This window comes from Protopterus annectens, chromosome 8.part1 (genome assembly GCF_019279795.1).
Source record: "Protopterus annectens isolate FY-2018-M chromosome 8.part1, PAN1.0, whole genome shotgun sequence".
NCBI lineage: Eukaryota > Metazoa > Chordata > Ceratodontiformes > Protopteridae > Protopterus > Protopterus annectens.
In genome coordinates this window covers 322,885,507-322,904,017 of record NC_056742.1, presented here as the reverse complement: position 1 = coordinate 322,904,017, position 18,511 = coordinate 322,885,507, and the positions used below count along the sequence as shown (strand labels likewise).

The following is an 18,511-nucleotide window of genomic DNA, read 5'->3' as shown; positions in this document are numbered from 1 at the left end:
GTGTCAAATGTATGGTTGTCTTCCAGAAAATACCATTAATCAGAGCTGAAGCTTCATTGTTACCAGATGACCTTGCAGCAGTGGATCCTGTGGCTTAGATCAATATAGATATATTGTTTTGTCCACTGTTGCTGTCATAACTTTTTGGGACATCTGATGCAGAAGGACTGACTTCTGTTATGACTTCCAGAGCTTTGCACCCTTCCTCCTCTTGGGGCAGGCAATCACCCTTCTACCAAGACATCAGCTTGTCAGTTTAGTTTGCGTTACAAATACAGATTGATGTGTATTTTGCTAGCATTTACTCATATGGACAGTTTGATCTGGCTTTCGATGGTTTCCTATTGGGAAAAACCTTATCTGTTTGCTTTTACTGTGCATGTTTATACATTTTGTATCTTTTTAAGTATCAGGTATAGATTTCAAAAGGTGAAGATTCTAAGTGCGTTACATGTAGGAATCAGATCACCCACAAAGATGTCCTCACTCAGTGTTTATTTTGTTCGGGACTAGATTGCCCTCTCTGTGCATACTTTTACCAGAAGACCATTAATTGCAAAGCAAAGACTCTCCTGAGAGTATCCAAGCTAAATAAATCTGTGCAGTCTGAGCAAAGCTGCCATGCCATTGGCCAAACCTTCAACAGATAACCCACAAAAATGAGGTGAGATAAGTGCCATTGTGAGAAAGATTTAAAAGAAAAAGCTGTTATCCTTTTGGACATCCTTAGGCTTGTGGGTGTTTGGTTTGGTGAGATTCTTTTACAGCCATCAAACCTGACATCTCTAGAATGATCCAATGCTTCAGTGTTGCTTCTCAAGAGAGTGCTGCATACGTAGACAAGAGCACATTTTCCTAGAGCCAAAAAGGAGTAGATGCTTGTCCTCATGCATCAGGTCCTAAGGATGAGGGTGATGCTTCTTCAGTGCTGGTGTGTGAAGGCACCCCATTTCTAAGACAGATGTTGTTGGCATCCACCTATGTTCAGGGGACCTCTAAGGTAGCCTTTTCCAAATCTAACCAAAGGAATACAGGCAGTAGACATCCACCATGTTGTCCCAGCATGAGCTGTGTGTGTCTTCATCTCTATCTCTCTCTCTCACTCTGTTTTTCTCTGTTTCTCAGTCTCATCAAGAGGATTCTGCACCTGAGACAACCTAAGAGCCTTTACCACTATGGAATCTCATGTATGTCCTAGAAAAGCTAACCTTTGCTTCCCTTTGAATCAACCCCTGATTTATCACTCAAACATCTGTTTTGAAAAACAATGTTTTAGGGACCATTTCTTCTTCCAGAAGAATTTCAGAACTACAAGCTCTAATGTGCAGTGAGCCTTTTCATATTTTCCGCACTTCACACTAATTTATCTTTCAAGCCTCAAGTAGAGACAGAAATATCATTCAATCAGGCTTTTCAACTTCTTCTTTTTTTAATAGTACTTCCCCAAAATAAATGGGATAGGATCTAATCCTAGATCTTCATAGGCATCTGAGATATTATTTAGACAGAAAAAAAAATAAGGCAAACTAGACCATTTTTTACAGGTTAGAGAAGGCAGACCTAGTTTTATGCAAAAAAAAAAAAATCTCCCAATGAGTAGCTCACTGCATTTCCTTATAGTGTTCTTTCCATAGTAAACCTATGCCTGGACAAGTGAGGACACATTCTACTACAGCCACAGTAGCCACCATTGACCCAGTATTCAGTCCATGGCCACTAAATGGTCATCAACTCATGATTTTCAAACTATTGTATCCTGGATATCTCCTCCAGGGCAAGAGCTGGGTTTGCCACAACCATTTTATACAGCCTCTTGCAGCACAGTCCTTCTCATGTCCAGCCACCCCAAGGTTTATAAGCTTTGGGAGTCTTCACCTCATGTCCAGCCACTTCAAGGTTCATAAGCTTTGGGAGTCTTCACAAGAATTTATCATTGCCGCAGTGAATGTTACAATGAACTTACTAAAGTTGTATTATGAACTTACCATATCTGTAGATGCCGGAGTATTTCCATTTGTTGGCTGTAATATTCCCTTTTCTTTCCTTGGTCACTTTAGGGCTTCATTGGGTATTCATTCATTCTTAGTCTCTAACCTCCCCCTTTAGCTCCCTTACAAGGCACCATTCCCCTCCAAGGTAACCTGTTGTCTGGAGAGGCTGCTTAGTAGGTCCCTGCCAGTTGCGCATCACTGGTCAGGAGACCACTTTAGACTTTAGATTTTTGTGCTGTGGTCTCAGACCTCAGCACAGATGGGAGCTATGGCAAGAAAGAATTTAAGATGGCATAGACAGATATCCCTCTTATACCACTGATGTGTGGTTGGGGGGGGGGTTCATCTGCCCAGCCAGGAGGGAGAAGGGTGCAGAGCTCCAGAAATCAGACCTGACATCTGTCCTTCTGCAGTACAAATCCCAAGAAGGTATCACTAGTACAACAGAAGACATACTTGAACATCTCTAATTATTGTGGGTTCCCAACACAAGTGTACTTCACTGACAAATACCTCTAAATTCCAATGTGAATGCTTCTGTTATATCTCATCTGATATTCATTGGCTTCACTAGTGTTACCGGTACAGTTCAAATGAAATTGCCTTTATGCAACAATGAGATTTGTGTCTGTGAATTGTTTTTTGACAAAAGTGGATGATCATAGCTAGTAGTTAAGTGAACTAGTGATGAATTAAACTGATTTTGCATTCCAAAAGACTCTCTTGTGGAAGGCAAAGCCGCATACTGATTGAAAAATTAAAACTAGCAATTAACTCTACAGTCACAAAAAAATGCAGGAATGTTAAACAAACTAGAAGCCTTATCAAACTTAAAATTTTATTAAACTGAAATTTAACTAAAATTTCAGTTTAGTAAAGTTTAAATTTTTATGGAGGGATGGAAAAATTAAAGCTTATTAATTTTACATTGCATTGAAGGTATGTTACCACAGAGCTGGTGATATTAGTTTTGGAGCAAATGTCCGTGATTTAAGAAAACTAAAGTGGAAACAGTAAATTTACAGCCTAAGGACCTGTGGTGCTCCTGACTGTCACCTACAAGATGTCTTCATAGAGGCACTACTCTGGGAGGAATATGACATCAGTATTCAATTTGATGGATTAACATTCTTGTCAAAAGACAATGTAGTGTGAATATTATTTTATACTTGAAGTGTTTGTGTACAGTAGCATGCAGTATAGAACTGTTTGACCTTTTGTTAAACTGAACAGTTAACCGAAGTTGCTCTAGCTGCTTGGATGTTCTATGAAAAGGACTCCATTATCCATTTCATCACATTGCTTTCTGTTTCGCTTAGGAACTTTCCGGTTCTTGGCCAGAAGCTTTGTAAAAGTTGTGATTATGATGGTGGGTACTGTTCCAAATTTTCCCTCTTAATCACTGTCAGACCGAATACAATCACAGTTCCTTACACAGATTTTTGGACCTTGCATTGTCCGTATTACACTTTATTCCCATAATTGCAGTGCACAGATTTCAGAGGCTATTTACACTTTATTCCCGTAAGTGCAGTGCACAGATTTCAGAGGCTGTTTACACCTTATTCCCATAAGTGCAGTGCACAGATTTCAGAGGCTGTTCATGCTTAATCTTCCTGTGATTGGTTAACTGAGTAATTTGTTTCTATGCTGCATGTTACTGTGGGTATTTGGAATCCAGACTTTCCTTCTCCTATGCCATCCATTCTTCCAGATCTCTCTGTTGTCCTTGCACTGCTTTGAGGTGGACTGGGAAAAGATGATGAGGGCCCATGTTAAGGCACAGATTGAGGTGGGCAGCCATTGTCCCCCCTTCTCAGTTTCCAAAGCAAAAAGAGAAGGGACCATTCCCTCTCCTTCGTTTGCTTCTTTCCTAGCCTAGCCCCTGTTTCAGTACCAGGTACTTTGGAGATGATGGTTCCTTGAAAGATTCCTGCTTCATCTCTGATTTTGGCACTTCTTTCAGTTGTATTGCTCTCTTCTGTGCCGGTGACCTTTGTACTGAGTTTCACAGTACAAACGCTTGCTAGAGTTCAGACCCTTGACCCTGATGGGTCAGTACTGATCTTTATCCCAACAACCTCAGTTTGAAAGGCTTTTCCCAAAGGTGCGTTTTTGCAAGGATCCCTTCTGAAGAAACTATTTCTTAATGAAATCTTCATTTTACACTGGAAGAAGTGTGTTCATTTGAGACAGCAGCCTGTCCTATGCTAATCTTTTTGTTATGGAAAAACATCTTTCTTCTGGCATTTACATTAGCCAGAAGGGTTGTGGAACTCCAGATTTTCTCCTGCAAAGATCTTTAGATATTTTTTCACAAAACTATATTTTCTTAGTGATCCAAACCATCCTTTATGCCAAAGGTAACCCAAAGTTGTCTATAATCTGCCACTGTTTTTCCCTCAATATACAAACCAAGGAGAATATTTATTTCATTGCCTAAGTGTTCATCAATTAATATATTTCTGTCTAGGCAGAAAGTACAGTTGTGTCAAATTTTACCATAACGGTAGATGTCTTTGCCTTCACCGCTGCAGTATTCTTAACTTATGGGATTCTCTGCTGTGAAACCTGTTGTCTGGCCAGTCTACCAAAGTCTACCATTGCTTTAAGGTACACTGAACATCACCTACACACTCCTCACATTGTATAGGGCATAAAGGTGATGTTCAGGTGTACCATCATCAGAACTGATTACTCCAGTATGAACAGCAAAGAGAACCTGCAAATCCAGGAAAGAAAAAAGACTAGGGGGGATGGAGGGAGTGAATACTGCAGCAGTGAAGGCAAGGACATCTACCATTATGGTAAGATTTTACACAACTGTACTATGTCCTTACATTCACCGCTGCAGTGTTCTTAACTTATGGGAGAGTGCCAAAGCTCAAGAAGAAGCTTGGGAGGAGGAAGCAGCAGTAGAGCTGTATAAGAAGGCATGAAGAATGGCATTAGCTTTAGCTCTGGAGATACCATCCAACTTGTAGTGTTTGGTAAAAGTATGCACAGAAGTTCAGGTAGCTGCTTCAAGAATAGAATTAGTGTCTGAGCCCTTGAAAAAAGCACCAGAAGATGCCACAGCTCCAGTAGAATGAGACTTTGCAGAAGAATGAAGGCTCTTGCCATGAAAATTGTAACAAAAAGAAATAGCCTTTGAAATCCAAATTGTAATAGTTTGCTTGGAAACAGCCAATCCTAAAGACGTAGAATGAAAGGAAACAAACAACTGATCAGATTTTCTGATAGCTTTAGTCTTATCCAAATAAAATCTGAGCTGTCTGTGCACATCTAAGGTATGCAGTGCCCTCTCACTGTCAGATTGTGTAGAGGGGAAAAAAGTAAGCAAATTAATAGATTGTGACAACTCATTAACCACCCTGGGTTTAAAAGAAGGATTAGTAGGCAAGGACACCCTGTCCTCATGCAATATCAAAAAAGGTGGACAAGCCATAAGAGCTTGCAACTCAGACAGCTGTTTAGCAGAAGTAAGAGCTAACAAAAGAACTGTCTTCCTAGAACAATGTTGCATGGAAGCTAAAACAGCAGGCTGAAAAGGAGCCTGAGTCAATTTCTCCAGAAAGAAATTAAGGTCCCAGGGAGGAGGAACAGGCTTCCTGGGAGGTCTAATATTAAGGACGCCTTTAAGAAATTACTTAGCCTCAAGTCTAGAAGCTAACAAGGGAGTTAAAGGCAGACAAGCAGAAAGAGCTGATAAATGGGCCTTAAAATGTAAGACTAGGCCAAATCAGCATTGAGCAACTCACACAAATAAGAGAGAACTAAAGGAACATCAACAGTAAGTGGGTTCAGTACACAAGAACGACACCAAACAGAAAACCTCTTTCATTTAGATAAGTAGGATTTCCTAGTAGTAGGTTTCCTGGCCTCCTGCAGGACCTGCAGCACATCCTCAGAAAAAAGGTGTCTATGAGGAGTCAAAGCCTATCACTCAGAGTGTCAGTTGAAGTGTGGATAGGTGGGGATGGATGAGCGATCCCTTGTCTTGTGTGAGTAGATCCACCCTGTGAGGTAACTTGTGATGATTGCCTTTGGCTAGACCAGGCTTTCACAACCAAAAGGGAGTCACCAACAAGATTTTGGGAGCATCCTGTTGAATCTTGAACACGACTCTCGGAATGAGAGGAAGAGGAGAGAATGCATAAAGAAACATCCCCTTCCAAGAAAAAGAGAGGGTGCCCACCTTCCATCCCAGAGGGCTTGAGACTCTGGCACTAAATAGAGGAAGTTGTCTGTTCAGAGAGGAGGCAACGAGATCTACTTGAGGAGTACCCCACTGGTGAACAGTGCCCAGAAACACATCCCTGTGAAGTATCCATTCATGGGATCGACTGAAGGACCTCCTTAGAGTGTCTGCTACAGTGTTATGATCTGAAGAAGTATAAATTGCCTGAAGAGTCACTTGATACTTGACAGACAGATCCCACACCAGAAGTGCCAGCCGGCAAAGAAGGTAAGATCTTGTTTTCCCCATTTGTTGATATACCACATAACTGTGGTATTGTCTGTGTATACCTTGAGAGGCCTCGGAGAGAAAAGAGGATGAAAGGCCTGAAGAGCCAGCATATAAAAGCTCTCATCTCTTTGACATTGATATCCTCCTCATGCTGATGAGACGACCACACTCCCTGAACTTTCAGGGAGCCAAACATTGCTCCCCATCTCACATCTGAAGTGTCTGTGAACAGAGCTTGAGAGGGAAGAGGAGGATGAAAAGGGAGCCCTGGATTCAGAGACAACTGCTGAATCCACCACAGACGTTCCTCCTTGAGACAAGGAAGAAAAGCAACAGTAAAGTTTAGAGGACACGCATGTTGAAGCCACACCAACTTCAGAAACCACTGGAACTTCCTTGTGGAGTTTGGCCAGAGAGAGCATCAGAATGGTGGAACCCATGAACCAGAGCTCTCAGAAACTCCCTGGCTGTAATGGAAGCCAGGGAAGAATAATTTGAAAGTAAGAAATGAGCGTTAAGGCCTTTGGAGGAGGCAGGGATGCCAGCATTGGCACTGTCTGAATCCTGCAACCCAGAAAGACATGATCCTGAGAAGGAGTCAGGGAAGACGTTTTGAAGTTTTTCATGAACCCCAGGCTCTGAAGAGGAGAAATGGTAAAATGAAGATTTTGCAAAAGGACCTCTGGAGAGGATGCCTGAATCAGCAGGTTGTCCAAGTAAGGAAATATTTGGATCCCTTGAAGCCTGCAAAAACCAGTCACAGGAGTGAGGCATTTGATGAACACCCATGGGGCAGTAGAAAGGGCAAAGCACAGAACTGAAAATGCCAGGAGGCAACAGAGAAATGCAAAAACCTCCTGAAAAGAGGATGGATCAGAATATGGACATAAGCACCCTTGAAATCCAGAGACACCAGAAAGGCCTGAGGGAGCAAGAGACGAAAAATGGTCTAAAGGGACAACATCCAAAAGGAAGGCACCATCAGAAAGATGTTTAGATGACAGAGGTCTGGAATTGGTCTCCAAGTACCTTCTTTTCTGGGCACTAGAAACATTCTTGAATAAAACCCCTTCCCCCTTTGAGACACAGGCACCTCTTGAATAGTAGCCTGTGACAAGAGATCCCAAAGAAACTCTGGGAAAAAAGGAAGTTTTTCCCGAAGAGGCTGAGGAATGCCCATAAAAGGAGGATAGGAAATCCACACTGTGAAGTACACCTGATGAATGATTGACAGAACCCAAGAATCCTAGGTGATTTGAAGCCAAAGAGGAAGAGAAAGAGAAAGGTGAAGAGAAAGAGGAATGTGGCTGGGAACACGTGGATAGTCAGACAGCACCTGGTTTGTCAGGAAAGGAAGGCTTGAGAATCGCTACAGTCTGAGTGGCCTTAGCAGGAGGAGCCCATTTACCAACCTTTTTAACTTTAGCAGGAGGGCAAGATTGTCTGTGAACAAATGCTGGCTTAGAAGGGTAGTTTCTCTGAAATTTAGGCACAGGAGAAACAAAGACATGTTTAAGCTCCTGTAAGGCCTTCCCCTTATACTAAAGAGACTTAAACAAAGCAGCAGCTGCTTCCCCAAACAAAAGTTTAGGATCCAGAGGAGCATCCAGCAACTTAGCCTTAATGTCATCTGGTAAAGGTTGAAGCCTAAGCCAAGAATACCTCCTCAGTACTGAACCAAAAGCAGCAGCCCTAGAAGAGGCATCTACTGCATCATAACTACATTTAATAGAATGATGAACTAATTGAGAGGAAGTCCCTAGAAAGGAAAGAGCAGAAGATTTACTCTGAGTCTGGAAGATCAGAAAAAAGCCCACAGACCTGAGAAAGAAGAGCCAATACATACCTAGACATATGGGTCTGATAATTAATAGCCCTAAAGCTAGGGTAGTAGAAGTATAAACCTTCTTACCCAGCCTGTCAATGGTTCTGCTGTCCTTGTCAGAAGGCAGTAACTTAGACGAAGGAAGCAATTGAGATGGCTTATCAGAGGCTACAGACACAACAGAGGGGTTAGCAGCAGAACATTTGAACAAAAAGGAACAATCCGCAGGCACCCTATAAAACCTATCAGACTTCTTGGGAGCAGGGGGGCAGAGAATTAGGCACTTTAGAGGCATTGGAAAAACATCTAGTAAAGCAGCCAAGATAGGAGGAATAGCCCCAGGTTTAGGATAGTCCATCTGCAGTAACTCATAGTACCTCTTATGGATATCAGAAACCTGGGCACAATCCCACTTAAAAAAATTCCATCATCCAAGAGATTATATCCCCAAAGGAAATTCCTCAGAAGGAGTATCTGGACTATTAGATTCCTCCTCCTCAGAACCATACTGTAAAGGTGAAGGAATCTGGGTAGAATAAGTAAAGGATTCTTCATCAGAAACCAACTCTTCCTCTGAAAAATTCAATTCCCTGGGCCTTTTAGGTGAAGAAGAGGATGAAGAAGGAGCAGGAACTGAAACCCCTTGAGGAGGCCTTAATGACAGTAAGGCATTAAATAACCTCTGAGTAAAGGCCTACCACTCATTTTGTGGATCCCTAGGAGCAGAAGAAACATGTTTAGTTTTCTGTTTTTTTTTGTTTTTTTTTTTAAGGGGACATCCGTCACAGACCTTGACTCAGAACATCATTTCACAACTGTGGTAGGAACTTCTTCCCTAGGAAGAAACTTCAGAACCCCCTAGACCCCTTAGAAACTATCAGCCATGTTTCCCCCTAAACACCCAAAATGGACAACTGCAAACCCTTGTTGAATGTGCTCCCTTCCAGATCCTTGCCAGCCTCCAACCCGGACGCAGCAGAGGAATCCGGCAACACAACAAGGCTAGTTGCCAGGTTTGTAATAACCTTGGGAGAAACCCCCAGCAGAGGCCTGACAGCTGAAGATTCCGATCTTACCTTTTTCACCTTCTTCTTCTTCTTTGATGGCTGATCCTTGAGGCAGGAAGTTCCATTCATAGTGTCTTTAGCAAGAAGCTTAAGACACTGGTTCTCGAGATACAATGAAAGGGAAGAAAGCCTCCTATGAAGGGTTTTTGGGACAAATGCCTGACAAGTTGAATAAGACTTATAGTCGTAAGAAGCTTCTAGGCAAAAAAGGCACTTATCGTAGTGGTCTTTATGGGGTGTCTGTCTCCCACATTGGTATTTCCCCTTCTGAGATGATATTAACCTCCCAAACTACACAAAAAGAAAGAATGAACAAAACCCCCAACTGGGTACTTATCTGCAATGGTGAGGACTTCAGCAAACAGGAGTAATCACCAGAATTCCAACAAACAAAAAAAATGACAAAAAACAGACAAGGCAAACAGACCAATGGTTAAAAGCAGCATTCAGACTGGCAGCAAAGAAATTGTGAGAATGATACACCTGAACATCCCCAGTGTGTAGGTGATGTTCAGCATACCTTAAAGCAATGGTAGACTTTTGTAGACTGGCCAGACAACAGGCTTCACGGCAGGGAATCCCAAACGTTATATGAAGGGTGATTGCAGATTTTTATTTCCTTTGCTACAAGCAGAGTGGAACAGAAAGTCTCCAGGGTCACCTGTCTGGGTGCACTGTCTTTGGCAGTGCAAAGTATAATAAAACTCTTATAATCAAACCAAAAGGGCCATTCTGTGGGGTTTATTGCTTTTTTCCTTGGGTTTTTAAAGACTTCCTCTGTTGATGATATTTGTGCTGTTGCAAGTTGGGCTTTTGTGCATACTTTTGCAGTTGATTGTGATTTCAAGGTGCAGGTGAACATTCCAAGCTACCAACCCTCATGTTATTCTGTCATAATTCCACTAAGAGGACACAATAAGGAATCTGACCTGTAATTGAAGTGGACAGATGGACCATATGAGGTATGGAAATTATATGATCACCATAACATTAGATCTTCATGATCTGCATCTTTCCACTTCAGAGTACCAACCCGCCATCCCATATCCCCTTGTAAATTGTTACAAAAGGGAGATAGTTGAAGGAACGTTTGCTTGAGACTTGAGTATAGTGGACATCCTAGGGCAAGTTCAGCTTGAAGAGCAGAGGAAGTGTGATGCCTAATGGCAATAATGTGAGAAGGTTTGAGCCTGAGAGAGTTTGAAAATACCAATTGACTCCTGCTTGTGGCTGCCACTCCTGATGTATAAGCGGACAGAAGCTGAGTGAGAAGATTTAACGTTATGTTATGCGCTTAACCTTTGTTTCAGACATAGTCTGTTCTTTCAAGGATCGTTGGCCATGCTGTTCTACAAGATATCTCCCTTACAGATTTATTAGGCTCTGGGTCTTTCATTTCTGATTTGACACTGGTTACAGAATGTTATATTATAAAATTCAGTAGAGGATGATATCCCCAAAAATGACAAACTCTTTACATATGCCTAAGTAATCAAAGCTTGAGGGTGTATATTCTGTTTGCCTTCGCAGTTTGGATTCTGCCAAGGTTTGCAGTACAGTGTCATTGCACTGGATATTATGTTTTTACAGCATGTACAGTGTAATTGTGATGCTGTTGGAACCCATTGGATCGAGTGATCATCAGAACTGGAATGTAACAGGAACATTGCTGATGCTGCAAATATCCATAGTCTGTAAACGGTTAGTGTTAGCTGCTGCATATGGAAAAATTAGTGGACCTAACATCAACTGCTTTCCCTATCTTAAAGATAATTCAATAGGTGTGATCCCTTCAAAGTGAGCCATGAACAGCAAGTAACTGTTTTTACCCTTACAACTCCACTAACAGGAAATATTCTTGGTATTTGCAGCATTAGGTTTTCTGCACAAGTCTTCTGTTTTATGGCTAAAAGAAGTTTCATGTTGCTTATCCATAGTAAACATTTCTGTTTGTAAAGAATGAATTTAACTGTATTTAACTTGCATTTTCATCTTTAAGTTTTATATTTATTTTTCTGGTCACTAATTCAGTGGATGGAGACTGTTTAGTAAATGTATAGTTAATACGTTAATGAATTATTTAATGAATGACATATTTAATTTTAGTTTCTTAACTTGTAATTCAGTTATTTTATCTGGAATGTTGAAATGATGTTGATGTGCTGATTACAGGAATGACATGGCTGATTGCTCTTTTTATTTTTCAGCTTTAACATCCCCAAAACCTAACCTTATGAATTTGTCTGGTACAACTATCCCCTCTCCTGGCCTTCCAACTTCTAATATGCCAAATAAGCAAGCTTCTTCACTAACATCCCCTGCTGTGGCACAGACTACTACATCAACACCACCCACGTCCCAGTCACAACAGCAGGAGCAATGGAAAGAGAAAGAAACTGAGAAATTGAGAGTGAAGGAGAAAGCTAAAGAAAATCCAGATTCTGTGGCACAAACTAAGAAGGAGAAAGGTGAAGCCCCAGCCAGCATGTCTGTCTCTCTACCTGGTATGGAATATGTAGTAGACCCTTCTCATATTCAAGCACTGCAGGCTGCCTTGACATCTGATCCAGCCGCTCTTTTGACCAGTCAGTTCTTGCCCTACTTTGTTCCAGGTTTTTCTCCTTATTATGCCCCACAGATTCCAGGAGCCCTGCAAGCTGGCTACCTTCAACCAATGTATGGAATGGAGAGCCTTTTTCCCTATAATCCTGCTTTATCCCAAGCTCTTATGGGACTTTCACCTGGTTCCTTGTTACAGCAGTACCAGCAATACCAGCAAAGCTTACAGGAGGCCCTGCAGCAGCAGCAGAGGCAACTTCAGCAGCAGCAACAGCAGCAGCAGCAACATCAGCAGCAGCAGCAACAGCAGCAACATCAGCAGCAGCAACATCATCAGCAGCAGCAACAAAAACAGAAGCAGCAGCAGTTGTCCAAAGTAGGTCAAGCCCCAGTTCCCCAGCGGGCTGCTTCCCCAGAAAAACTTCCTGCCAAAGAGTCTTTACAACCTGAAGATAAGAAGAACACACCCCATGAATCGTCCCACCAGAAACCCCAAGAGCAGCATGAAGTGGAAGGCAAAGGCTCAGACTCACTCTTTGATCCGTTCATCATTCCAAAGGTGCAGCACAACTTGGTCTGCCGCAAATGTCAGACAGTGTTCAATGATGAAGAAACAGCTGTGAGTCATTTGAAGTCAGTTTGCTTCTTCGGCCAGTCTGTGATGAACCTGCAAGAGATGGTGCTTCGTGTCCCATCCAGCAGTGGTGGCACATACCATTGCTTGGCTTGTGAGACCAACCTGGGTGGGGATGAAGCTCTTAGTCAACATCTCGAGTCACCCTTGCACAAACACAGAACAATCAAACGAGCAGCAAGAAACGCCAAAGAGCACGCTAGTTTATTACCTCACTCTGCCTGCTTCCCCAATCCTAACACCACATCTACCTCGCAGCCTGCCGCTCACTTAAATGACAGCCCTCCTCCTCACTCGTCATCCTCCTCCTCCTCTGCCTCTTCATCTTCAGTTTCCCCGCATGCCTCCATGAAGTCTTGGCCACAAGTTGTCTCCCAGGCTTCAGTTGGGAAGCCACCTTGTTTTCCTCCTCTCTCCTCATCTTCAACGGTTACCTCAAGTTCATGCGGCACCTCAGGGGTTCAGACCTCGATACCAACAGATGGGTATTCTGACGAATCTGACACGGATCTTAGCCAAAAGTCAGATGGCCCAGGTAGCCCAGTGGAGGGTCCCGAAGACCCCAGCTGCCGTAAAGACAGTAATCTAACTGGTGTTGGAACAGATACCTTCAGATTGTAAGCTTTGAAGATGGACAACTAAAATTAATGAAAAAATATTAACAAACCAATTTCAAAAAATTAAAGACTAACTGCAATTCCAAAGCTTCTAACCAAAAATATATAAAAATGATATTGAAGGTTGTTGTCCCATATAAATATGCTGGGCCTGGTTTACTAAAACTGTTACAGTAGTTGTTTGGAAGGTACTGTTAGTCTTGAAGAAGAGGAAGGGATTCTAAAGTCTTTGGAGTTTCAAACCTCTAACAAATTTTCTCCGTTCAGTAATGTCCTACATTAATAGCACAGTAGAAGCCAGCATGTGGCGTATCGGACAATAACCTAATCTGTTACAGTTTTCAATTTCTTGCTATCTTAGCATTCAGAAACCAATGGCTTGCTAAAATGTAATGTCTTTTTATTCTCAGGTCAAAAGCTCACCTTTTGTTCTGTATCCAGAATCATTGTTTTTATAAATATATATATATTTTGTTCCAGATAAGAAAAAAGTGTGTTTTTTATTTAAAAGGGCAGAAAGTATTCATTCAAAAGATTAAAGAAAATGTGAACACTGCATAGCTTTTTTGGGGATTTCTGAAATGGTGAGCTCTTCTTTAGAACATGTTCTGAGGGCAGAAATAAGCACTCCATCCCACTTCAAACCACAGAGTGTTGAAGAATTGTAGTTAAAATATGTTTTTTTAACTTTCTGTATTTATGATAGCTATGAACATTTTTGGTGTTGAGTAGATTGTTGCATTGGATATGAATTTAAAACAGTATGGTAGATTAAAATGAAACTTTTGTGTACATTTTAGCTTTTCATATTGTCTGACTGAAGGCTCTTCATTTAAACGTTGTCTTTGTCTTTCTTGTAGGGTAGATTCAAATTCATAAACTGTTCAAGGCTTTCTCCCCCCCCCCCCCCCAAAGATTACCCTTCCATTTTTTTCTTCTTTCTCTCTCTGTTTTGTCAATTATGACATCCAGGTACACAGACTTTAAATCCCTCTTGAGTGTTCACTTCCTTCTGTTGTTGTGTAAATCTTTGTTTTTATAAAAAACTAAAACAGTAAATGCTTTAAAGTTGTTTATAATCTACTGAGTCCTCACCTTATTTATTTTTTTGCAGGGGGGGTGACAAGATTTTTTTCATTTACAGCTATGTCTCTTACCCCTTGTACTTGCCATTCCCTGTTTCTCTCTGTCTCTTCCTTTAGTAGGTGCTGAAGAGAACATTTTCCTCCAAAGGAGACAGGCTTCCTCTTTTGTGTCTAGTGTTGAGTCTGTTTTGTTACCTCTCCTACTCTCATTTACCTTTGCTTGTTTGTTTGGTTATTTTCTGTCTTAGGGAAAAAGAAAATTCACGCTTTAAATAAAATCCAAAGACATACACTTTCACCGTTGGTGCATAAAGAAGAAAAATAAAAAAGGCATCTTTATACTTGAGGAGTTTGTTTTGAATGAGTAATAAGAACATATTTCACATAGCAACAGTTAAAAAAACTCAGCAGCACCTGAGCTGTTCTTTATGCTACTTCTGTTAAATAAGAGGTGGCTGGTAAAAAAAAATACCAAAAAGTAATATTTTTACTTGAGAGTTTCTCTTTTTGCTGTGGAGTAGGTGTGTTGGCAGCACCCATTGTGGAGAAGATAACTACAGTGATTTTTTTTCCTTTGTTAACAATCTTTCTTTCTATTCCAGCCACTTTTATTGTTGTGTTATTGTTGCTCTGTTACAAATGGTTTAGGGTATAAACATTGAAAGACGAGTCTTTGCTGCTACAGTAGTTTGGCTGTTCCTTTCTCTCTCTGTTTTTCTCTAGCTATCTCTATTTGTGTGTGTGTGGAAACAAATAGTTACACATATTTCCTTTGCTGTTTAAGCTAAAGCTTTAATTGAAAATCCTTCCTACCAACTTCTGCTCACAGTTCCTTTCTCTCTTATTCTCTCTCTTCTTTGTCAGTTTTACTATTTTGTTGCAAAAGGAACTTTAGAAGACTGTGAATCAATGTTCCATAGTAACATTTTTGGCTGAATATGAACATGAGCATGTGTGTGTTTTTGTGTGTGTGTGCGTGTGTATATATGTATGTATATGCAGAATTGTGTGTTATAAATGTATGTGTGTGTGTGTGAGTGTGTGTGTGTGTGTGTATCTATATATATGTATGTATATATATATATATATATATATATATATATATATATATATATATATATATATATAGGTATACATGCACACACCTACACGTGTGTGTGTGTGTGTGTGTGTGTGTATATATATACACACACACACACACACACACACACACACACACACACACACTCACACACACCATGCATCAGCCACACATGCTCGTGAAGTTTAATTTTATTTTGCATATGCTTAATAAAAGCCAAGAAAATAATGTGCAAGACTCCAAAGCATTCCATACAAGTGTCAGACTGGAGTCTGCAGCTGGGACTGTTTTTTGTTATTTGATTTCTTTTGTTATTCTTGTTGTCTTGTTGTTTTGAAATTAGAGTAGGTTACAAGCTGGTGTACATATTCATTCTGAATTAGGCTTATGCAAAGTGCAAAATTTCTTAATATTATTATTAATAATAATTATTGTACCATGCATATAGTATCAGTATCCAGTTCTAGGAGAAGGTGTCCAGAAAGTAAAAAGAGATTTACTATGTTAAAATAATAGACACTATATCAGTGTAAACACTGCTTTATGTATCACAGACAAATTTATGAATGACCACCCACCGAATCCTTATCAAGATGAATATTTCTTTGGTTTCAGAAGATGTACAGTTTCTTTACAATGTATTTTCATGAGTTTCCTTTGTTTATAATTCTATAAAATATATTTTATTTTTGGCATTTAACTATTAATTTGTAAGTTAGAATGTGGCTGTATCATATACACTTTCTTCATATTAACTACTAACATTTTTAACACTAGCGATGACCTTTGTATTTAAATACTGTTTTGTTTATATTTTCACTTTTGTAAACAAGGACTTTTGGTGCAAAAGCATTTTATTAAATATTCTCTTCAAAATTTTATTGTTTGCGGTTTCCAAAACCTTTTGTCTGGTTTCTTTTTTTCTTTTTTTTTTTTTTTTTTTTGTGTTTCTTTTACTTTCATTTGTATGTTTCATTTGCAAAGACTTTGTAACATTTCTTGGGTCCAGAAACCCAAACAAATCTCATTTGTCAGCACAGCGAGATTGGAGAGCTGTATAACAGACTGGACTTTGTCCTCCTCCTTCTTAAGGCACCAAACTGAATCACAGAGCTGGATTTTAAAAAAGAAATTTAAAAAAGCACTGAGCATTTTTTTTTACAAATTATTTAAAATATATAAATGTGGCCAAAGTTTTAAGCAGTTGAGTATAAAATGGATGCCACATTAAGCTTTTTACTGTGGCATGAAGACTTAAAAAGAAAGACGCATTCACCCACATCAGAATACTTGATGTTCATGGATTTTTATAAAAGAGGAATTGTTGCTGAGAATAATGCCCACTGTGAAATACAAAACAAAAATGTTGACTTTTTTTGGGCAACTATTGGGAAAAAGTTACACTGCGGTGAAAGAGGTATACAGCCTTGCAATGTACAAAAAAGAGCAAGTTAAACCAAAAATGATGTTGTAGATGTTTTTCTATAATGTAGTCTTGTTAGAATTTTTTGTTACGGTAACAATGATGAAGATTTCAGACTGTACCAAAATACATGGATACTAACAAAAACACATGGAACTTTCAAACTTTACAAAAAAGAGAAAATTTGTCACAAAACTTTGTTGTCATAGTTAAGTTGACTGTAGACAGTAATTGAATATACTCCTTTGAAAATATTTCATCAAAGTATGTTTCTTGCTCATTGTGATACATTAAAAAAAGTATGAGCAACACTGTTGTCTTGTTTTCTTACGTCTGTTTCTGTGAATTTATAAGAACTAATATTGGTCTTTGTAATAGACAGTAGCTTATCTTGAGTACTAGAGCAAAGTACATGATTGGTTTGGTCTCCTCCGAAGGGAATTTTAAGCGAAACAATAATGAAGCCTTCCTACAGACCTCCGGAGAAAAGGTACAACACTAACATATATGTTTATGTCTCAAGTATGTAACAGAGTGGGACTGTTTACTCTAGCTGAGTTATTGCAAGTGCTGTTGACACCTTTTATGTTGTAATACACCTGTCTTTGTGAGAGGTCTAATAAGGGAATGTCAGTTATATGAGTAATTAGTCTTCTGTTTCAACAGATGCTAAGCTGCTGCTCCTGCAGTCCCCTAAAGGGATACATCAGACCCTTGCAGTTGCACCCATGGAGGTGGTCCTTTAACCTGACTTCAGTTCTTTTCCACTTGTACTTTTTCATTGTCCATCAAAGCTCTAATTTACTCTTACAGTATTTGCCTTATGACATCAACAAAACTGAGGAAGGCAAAAAGTAGTATATAGCAAGTGTGTGGGGGGGGGGGGGTGATCATTTGACATAATCCCTGCAAGTTTTTTTTTACCCACTGCATATTTATACCTTCATAGAAGCATAGCTAGGGAGAGGAAATGGAGCAGCCAAGATGCTGGATTGGAAGACAGTGCACTGTCAGCAGTCAGAAATTAATGCTGGTAGTGCATTAGTGGTCAGCACTGAAGCTCAAATATATCAACTGTAACAAGGCACTTTGTTACATTTGTAGCAAGTGACCTTCTACACTTTAAAGTAAAGAACCTGTTTTTCCCCCCTGAAGCACTTGAGGAATGTGTAAAAGGAACAGGCTTGCATGTTTGAGGCAAGATTGCTAGCCAGCCAGCCAGCTCGATGTGGGAGCATACGGAACTTACTTTGTTAATTAATTAATTAATTTATTTATTTATTTCTCTTCAAGAGCTTTGAAAACAAGAAAAGGCATTCTTCTTAGCTGACAAAAGCTCCTAATCTAAGATTCTGACATTTTATTTCTGCAGGAGAAACTCAAGAAGTATCTGTAGAGTTCCTCTGATCACCCTTGCTTCCCCAGCGAAGCATCCACCTTCCATATGTACAAGAAGAAATGTAAATATAAGACAGAATCTCTAAGAGCTCATGCTGTGTATGCCATTGCAGTCTTTCCTGTCTGATGGCATCTGGAACAATAAATCTGATAATGAAGAGGCACAGTAAAGCATTAGGACTGATGTTGTTGGTGTTTTGCAAGAATAAATATGAACACAAGTCACCAGCACTAAGGCTTAGGCTGTCCATGCCTTTCTTTCCAGTGGTATCCAAAAATTGTTTCCCACATTAGTTATCAGGAGTCTTCCTCAGCAGACAGGCTGTTAGGACTGCCTCTCCCATAGTCCATGATTGGCTA

The 18,511-nt window shown here is 40.1% G+C and overlaps 1 protein-coding gene across 2 annotated transcripts in view; it reads left to right on the top strand.

Annotated features, from left to right (window-relative positions):
- ZFHX3 (zinc finger homeobox 3) overlaps nt 1-15,271 on the top strand; it is a 928,642-nt gene extending 913,371 nt beyond the window's left edge. For both annotated transcript variants that reach the window (XM_044081906.1, XM_044081905.1), the window contains exon 11: nt 11,562-15,271. In XM_044081906.1, coding sequence (XP_043937841.1) covers nt 11,562-13,168 — 1,607 coding nt within the window. In that variant the 3' untranslated portion in view covers nt 13,169-15,271. The remainder of the gene's footprint in view (nt 1-11,561) is intronic.
- The last annotated feature ends 3,240 nt before the right edge of the window (nt 15,272-18,511 follow it).